This window comes from Sesamum indicum, linkage group LG9 (assembly GCF_026168435.1).
Source record: "Sesamum indicum cultivar Baizhima isolate 11 linkage group LG9, ASM2616843v1, whole genome shotgun sequence".
Lineage (NCBI taxonomy): Eukaryota > Viridiplantae > Streptophyta > Magnoliopsida > Lamiales > Pedaliaceae > Sesamum > Sesamum indicum.
In genome coordinates, this window is record NC_142665.1 from 6,377,043 (window position 1) to 6,384,891 (window position 7,849).

General features: G+C 35.4%; 1 protein-coding gene and 1 non-coding gene across 4 annotated transcripts; one reads left to right on the forward strand and one right to left on the reverse strand.

The window, feature by feature from the left end:
* Positions 1–3,640: 3,640 nt before the first annotated feature.
* TRNAL-UAA (transfer RNA leucine (anticodon UAA)) lies at positions 3,641–3,723 on the reverse strand. Its single transcript has one exon. It is a non-coding gene; the product is annotated as a tRNA-Leu (tRNA).
* Positions 3,724–3,800: 77 nt separating this feature from the next.
* LOC105170786 (splicing factor U2af small subunit B) lies at positions 3,801–7,618 on the forward strand. 3 transcript variants are annotated; one of them, XM_011091699.3, is made up of 6 exons: positions 3,801–4,185; positions 5,115–5,201; positions 5,286–5,367; positions 5,505–5,631; positions 5,721–6,163; positions 6,272–7,618. In XM_011091699.3, the coding sequence occupies exons 1-5, from the start codon at positions 3,949–3,951 to the stop codon at positions 6,148–6,150; spliced, it is 963 nt and encodes a 320-aa protein (XP_011090001.1). In that variant the 5' UTR covers positions 3,801–3,948; the 3' UTR covers positions 6,151–6,163; positions 6,272–7,618. The 3 variants fall into 3 exon arrangements, with proteins under 3 accessions (XP_011090001.1, XP_020552413.1, XP_011090000.1); XM_020696754.2 differs by having other exon boundaries at positions 6,697–7,618; XM_011091698.3 differs by having other exon boundaries at positions 3,804–4,185; positions 7,341–7,618.
* The last annotated feature ends 231 nt before the right edge of the window (positions 7,619–7,849 follow it).

Genomic DNA, 7,849 nt, shown 5'->3' on the forward strand with positions numbered 1-7,849 from the left:
CCCATTTCTTTTTTGTGTGGTTGGGCATTACATTACTATAAAAGATTTTATAATTTAATTATGAATATATATTGGTGGCCCTCCAGCATAAAATCTTGTTTTCATCTCCAAGCAACATCAAACATATTAGTCAAATTATTATTACTATTAGGATACGGTTGTAGTAAGATGTGTATGATTGCGACATTAACATAGCTATACTGCCCCAAATGATGTGGTACATTATTTAATAATGTTTGGTTGGTCGATGATGATGATGACATGCTTTGTGTCCCTCAATCACTAGGGCTAATTGTCACCACTTAATTCTCCTTTCCAACATTAGATTGGGCATAAATTGAGTTCCTTCTCCGCGAAGTAGTAGTACGTACTATGATTACCCCTTTTTCTCTTTTGTTTGTCCCAACTCCCATTGATTAGAGAGAAGGGGAAGCCCATGATAAGAGACACCCCAATCCCTATATTATTAAATAATATCAAAATTTACCAAAAAAAATTAATGGGCTCTAAATTAGGAGTTTGGAGTACTAAATAAATAAATAAATTAGGAGTTTGGATCTTTTATTATAAAATAATTGTACATTTTAACTAGTAAAACATTGAAACGATTTATCCACCTATTTGTGGGGTGAAGTAATATGTAGATGAAGAATTGTAGGACAGAAAGTAGTTTAGAAGTGGAGAATGGGTGGAGAAGGAAAGGAAACAACGCCAACTGTAATCACTGAGCATCGCAAGAACTAAACAAAATGTGGCTAGTCGTGTGTGTGTCGGCAATTTTCTTGATATTTTTAAATTAACGACATATTATGATGTTCAATATATAATATATTGATATTTTTAAATTAATCAATAAATTCAAAGTAGAGATAAAAATAATATACTAGTATTAAAAATATACCAAATATCTATCCACATTTGTAGTATTGGAACTCAAAAATTCATAATAATTAGAATAAATTACAACTCAAACAAGGGATGATTGGTTGAGTTAGTAGAAATTGATATGAATTATTTTGGAGAGGATGGGTCCAAATTTCATTTCGTCTCTGTCAAATCTATAGAAAGAAAATCCAGTTTGATATTACGACTTTCATTTTTTCACCTCTATCTTCTTTATCTTTACGATATTAGCGTATCGTATAAATATATGAGTTACTACTATTTTACTCCATATCAAAATATTAATAGATAAAAAAGAGTTCTAAAAAGAAAAAGACAACATGATTCTCCTTTTTTTTTTTTTGAAAAAAAAATACATTATCGTCTTTCACGTTAAGGGATGCCCTTTTCTAAGAAGTTCACGAGTCCGTATTATTCTCTTTTTTTATATATCCACTGCCTTATATATATATATAAACGATAATTATATAATTATATGAATATTTTAATAAATTGAGTAATGCATTGATTTAATCAGTATAACAAAAATATATGAAATAAATCATAATAAATTTATATGCAGTAGAATAAATACCCACATATTTGGTGAGATTCAAACCCTCAAGCTTAACCAGTGAGCTAATATATCATCATTGAAAAGGTTTTTGGTAATTCATAATTTCATGTTGTTAAGGATGTCGTAGTAATTTTATGTTTTTCATTACGGGGTTCGTCCTTCTATCACCTCCGCCTCCTTATTTTCTTTTCTAATTATGGTTTAATTTCTTTAAAATTGGTTTTATTTCCTAGTCTATTGTCCAAGACTCCATTTGTTTTATGAGTTTTTATTATCACTTTTTACATATTAAAAATAAAAAAAATCAATGAGAGATATATCCCACGTAAACACACAAGAAAATAAAGTGGTTTAGGAAAGGTTTTTATTCAAATCAAATATAAAAAATAAAAATTAACTAATTACATGATAAATTTAATTATTTTTAAATTAATTTATGTATATATGACTTAAATTAAAATTTTTAAGTGGTCCAAACTAAATAGAGTGTGACTCTGAATGTCAGATGCAGAGACAGAGAAGGGCAGGAGGTTGGTTGAGGTGTCTTCTCAACCTCGCTGTCCTCTGTCTTAATTCCCATTGCAATTTCCAAACTTGTTCCCCTCTTTTCTGGTTCCCTTCTTGCAACAATAACTCAAACACACACACACACAACACAAACTACTTTGTTTCTACATAGAAATGTCGGTCATGAAATGTTACTGAGATATTCACTTTTTAAATCTTAAACTATAAGTGAGTCGTCCCACACACGATTGAAATCCTTATGTAAAGTATGGTTCAAGTTTTAACAAGATTATATGATTTTATTTTGAAAAAGTGTATTACAAAAAAAAAAAAGAAAAAAAGTTTTATGACTCGTAAACCGTGCAAATCTGCACTTCTACTAAAGGTGTGGGATGGGAGTGGAGAGTGTGCAATATTATCCCCAAAATTGTTTAAGCATCACCGCACCTTTAAACGAGGGGTAAATTACAATTTACCTATCTGTGTTATGTAAAATAAGTAAACAACCCCTTTATGATAAATAAAATAACAATTTATTCCTCTGTATTTTAAAACACATGGGATAATTTGCTCATTTCCAATATCACATGAGGGTAAATTGTTATTCACCTTTTAAACAAGATGTTTGGAAAGGATATATGATTTTGGTTTTGACAAACAATCCAAATGATTTGAAGTGCACTCGCACATCACGATTGGAGCCCTGTTCAAGGTATTTTCACTTTGAATGCAACCGCACAGTCTTATTTGGAAAATGCGCATAACAAAATAGCTGTAGCCTTGAAGGTTATAAGCTTCGCAAATTTTTCATCTATTATTAGAAGGCAATACTGTCCAACATCAATAACAATATTAGTATTTTATTTTATTTAATAGAATTTTTATTAAATGATATCAAAAGCTCATTTAATGACTCACAGTTTAATTGAACAACTACAGAATGAATGCGAAGGAAATTATTTCAAAGAATAGTACTCAACATTTATTTTGGGGGGACATATATATGGGGTTTGCTTTGAAATTTTGGGTCCTTATTTACTGCATTATCTGGCATTCTTCTGTCGAATATTTTTGGTTGGTTGTGATTTTGCATGATAGTAATAAAGAAATACACGTCCCAACATTATATATACAAATAATATTTGAGCCTATTACATGGTTTTCAGACACAACAAATGGAAAGAACTAAAGTTACAACATTTCCGACAACTGCAATGGTATTATGGGCCAGGTAAAGAAGAGCAGCCTCGTCCCAAAATGGCCCAACCTGTTAATCTATTACCAATTTATGACGCTGTTTTTCCTCTATTTTTGCGTTTTCACAAAATACAAATTACAATTTATATTTATGTATATAATAAAATTTGAAACAGAAAACTCAATACGTATAACAAAATATGGACATTATAAGTCGTAGAAATACTCAGATTGGAATGTGAAAGAGGGTATTCGGGTATGGATACTTGTAGCGGGCTTCTAATTGATTGGGTCGGGTGGGATGGGAAGGAGGATTGTTGGGTTATTGGGCTTTCTACCAAGCTTTATGAATTGGACTTCAAACCATTAGGATTTAGGATAGGGAAGTGGAAGTAGGAATCTCTATTATTTCATCATGAAAAGGAAAAAGAAAATTGAGAAAGTTAATAATAATAATTAAAAATGGTGGTGGTGTGGTGGTGGCTGTGGGGTTCGAACCCACGCGCACTTATGTGCAGAAGATCTTAAGTCTTCCCCCTTAACCTCTCGGGCAAACCACCTTGTTGGTTGTTTGATTTATCTACTACATTTATGTACATTCATAGAGCGTCGGTTGCTTTGGAACAATCCAGAAACAGACTTGAATTAACACCTCTCTACTTCTTCTTCTTCTTCTCTATATACTCTCTCTCTCTTCCATCACATCTTTCTGCGAAAACCTAATCAGAGAGGATCTGTGGGTGAGAAGAATTAAGGACGGAGCTCTCGGTTATTGCATTTTGGCAATGGCGGAACACTTGGCCTCTATATTTGGGACGGAAAAGGACAGGGTGAACTGCCCGTTCTACTTCAAGATCGGCGCGTGCAGACACGGGGACCGTTGCTCCCGTCTCCACACCAAGCCTAGTATAAGCCCGACGCTGCTGCTCTCAAACATGTACCAGCGCCCCGACATGATCACCCCCGGCGTCGATGCTCAGGGTCAACCCATCGACCCCAAAAAGATGCAAGAACACTTTGAGGTTGCTGTTTATTTATTTTCAGCTCTTTTTCGGAATATAAATTAATTGATTACTTTGATGGCGTTTTCTTCTTCTCTGTTTTATGTTCTTTTTCTTCTTTGGCGATTGATATCATGTGATTTTGGGTGTATAAAATGATTGCTTTGAGCTACTCTCTTGGGTTGGTTTGGATATTGATGGACGTGAAATTTTCGATCTTATAAGTTGGAGTTTTAAGGGATTTGAGTGTTATGCAGAAAAGAATACAACTGAAATTTTAAAATTTCGGATTGTACTTATTTTATTTTGGTTAATAATGTATTAATAAATAATATGCGGTGTTGCAAAGAGGAGTGATGAGTGATTGTTGACTTACAATTCTATTGCTTTCCGGTTGTTTGTGATTCTGATTCTTTTTTTTCTTCTTTTTTTTTTTGTGTGTGTGTGTGTTTTTATTGTCTAAACTTTTAAGTTGAGTTAATATGTGTTCGGTTTCAGAAAGGATGAGTTAATGTTATTTCTGATTCTTGTATGCTATTTTGTTACCATTTATTTAATATGGTGATTCATTTTGAATCTGATTTTAACATTATCCATCCTGCTATGTGCTAAGTATTTTCAGGAGAACATGGTTGACTTTCATGCCAGAGCTATCATTTTCTGTTAACTGGTTAAAGAGGGTGCTAGTTTGTTCCTTGGATGAGTTACAGTCAAAATGAACCTCTGTTGAAATCTGTAGTTGAATGGAGATAAAGTATTGAATATTATTTTATCTGTATTTGAAACTTTGGAATTTGGGCAAGTGCCTTCTCTAGCTGAGGGAGCCTTAATTCTGAGAAGAAGATCTCTTGTGACTTGTTGTCTCTCTTATTTTTCTCTGTTCTCTACTGAATGGAGGTAATTGGTGTTTTTGTCATGGTATCTGAATGTATCTCTCACTGGCGCTGTAGGATTTTTATGAAGACTTGTTTGAGGAACTGAACAAGTATGGAGAGATAGAGAGCTTGAATGTTTGTGACAATCTGGCTGACCATATGGTATTGTTTTCTGACTCATTCATTGAATTTAATATCTCCTTATGTAACTTTCGAGTATTTAGCCATTTTATTTTGGTATCGCAGGTTGGTAATGTTTATGTCCAGTTTAGAGAGGAAGAGCATGCTGCAAATGCTTTGAAGAATCTGACTGGAAGATATTATGCAGGTCTCATGTTCTTTCATGTTTGTATTTTGGAGAGTTGCTTAGCTGTGTACTTTGTTATATCTATATATATAAAGGTCTGTAGCTCGATGGTTTCTTCAACTGAACATGATTTTGTGTGCTGATGATTGTATCTGCAGGACGACCTATTATTGTCGATTTCTCTCCAGTGACAGATTTTCGTGAAGCCACCTGTAGGCAGTATGAGGAGGATGCCTGCAACCGTGGTGGGTACTGTAACTTCATGCATCTGAAGCGGATTAGCAGGTATTATAATTATTTATCATGTAGCAGAAGCAAAAAGCATAGTTAAGCTTGGTTGATTTTCAGCGGATGCTTGTTTATATTTGTTATAGGGAGTTGAGGCGCCAGCTGTTTGGAAGGCACAGGAGAAGGCATAGCAGAAGCAGAAGCAGAAGTCCCTATAGGCACCGTAGCTATGAAGAACGCTCTCATGGAAGTCGCAGTCACAGCAGAAGGCATGATGATCGGGATTACCATGACAGTCGGAGCAGGAAGCACAGAAGCACAAGTCCAAGCCGTAGGAGGGGTAGAAGCCGAAGCCCGGGTGGCAGGAGGGATCGCAGTCCAGTCAGGGAAGGAAGTGAAGAGAGACGAGCTAAAATTGCACAGTGGAACAGAGAGAAGGAAGAGGCGGAACGTGCTAGCAAGGCAAATGCGGGTGGTGATGTCGATAAAAAAGAAAATGACAACCACGGGTATGTGGAGAGTGGAGATCATAACCGTGGCCAGGACCCACCGCAGCAGAATGGATATGGGTATTGATGATATCGGCATGGTTTGTTCTCTATCTCTGCTGATCGCCTATCAATTTTTATTTAATAAAAAGTTCCCAAGTTAGGCCCGTCTTAGAAATATAGCTTACTGCGCATTTTCCACTGTGCAGGTGGTGTGCAGGTTTACAATTCTGTCATAAGGAACATGATTAAAATTATCTACCTTTATGTGTCTTTGTAACTTCTCTTTACATGCTTGTTTTATGTGCCTGAATGCTTAATATGGACCATTTCTGCTGGTTAAACTTTATTTCATTTACTTTATAACCTCCCAATTCTTCTGGAAATGCTCCTGTAGGCAATCTAGCTTGTTTCCTTCTCTTTGACCTTTTCGTACTGTTTTTTTGTCCTGAAGTCTTACATCTATTAAAACCTAGCTCTTCCGCTTAATGAGTCATTGTCATCTTCCTGACTAGCCTTGGCTTTATTAATGCATATGCTTCCTCTCTTCCCTAAATCCTGTTTCTTTCCCTTTCAATATGAAATACTGTCCTGGCTGATGACTTCAATTTTTCTTCCATCCAATGCTCTCCAGTTATCATCTTGGCTGTGCTCGTACAAAATTTGGAATATTTTGGGGGAGGCTTCCCATTTTGTCAGGATACTTCAATTGATGTTATAGGTAACGAACATAGAATGTAGATGCTAAATTTTAGAAAGATTGTAACACACACCCAGCAAACTGGATATTAGGTCCTTTGGTGAACATAACAATACTTTTCATGAATCTTCTTGTGCATTATTCTTATTTGGCTGTTCTGAGTTACCTCTTCCATAATGCCATAGGCTCTCTTAACAACTATAAATCACCTTTCAATATATAAGGCAACATGTGTCAACATGTGTCATTCACGTTATGCTCCAGCTCTCAGAAAATCCTGTCTCTACCGGGTGTTATCTAGGCAAAGTATGAGTTATTCAAGTAAATACAAGTTCTTGCTTGCATGCATGTTTATCTTTTCATCTACTACTGCTTGTGTGTTTGTGCGTGCAGTCAGGTATCCTGTACTCCCACAACAAATTCTACTCTTGTGAGTTTTTAATTATTTGTCCAATTTCTTACAATGGTTATTCAGAGTTACAATCTCACCGGATTACAAGTTTTGCAGGTCCAGGTTCCCTGCTTATAAAGAAGTTGAGCACTGATTTTAATGATTGCTTACCATGGAATTTGTACAGGTGTCTTGGTCGTTTGGTTCGGCTGGTATTTGCAGGATGGTTGCAAGTCGAGGATCTCTCTAGTGGTGGTGGAAATCGTGTTCCCAGAATCATTTACCTGTTTAGTTTTGTCTTTTGAGGACATGCAGGTGAACTGGTGTGTAGTCATTTTTTCACTTTGTTGGACACGATTTATTTTGTGGGTGGGTACTAAGACTCTTGTAGGACTTGTATAATTGTTCTTGTGATGTTCATTCAGGACAAGTATTTCTTTCTCTTAGGTTATTTGAGTTTTCTTATGGTGGTACTGTTTTCATGTGATGGATTACACATTAGATTTAAGCAGCCTCTAAATCAGTATAAAGTAGAGACGATTGGCATACGATTATGTGTTGGGTCGTGGGCTGGGGTTATTTTAGTTGTATGAAAGCTTTCTGCATCGGCTAGTGCTTTTATCTAGATCTGTTGGTGGCTAAATTGTCAGATCCTTGAAATGATTTTACAACATCACGTTATCGACTTGTAAACCT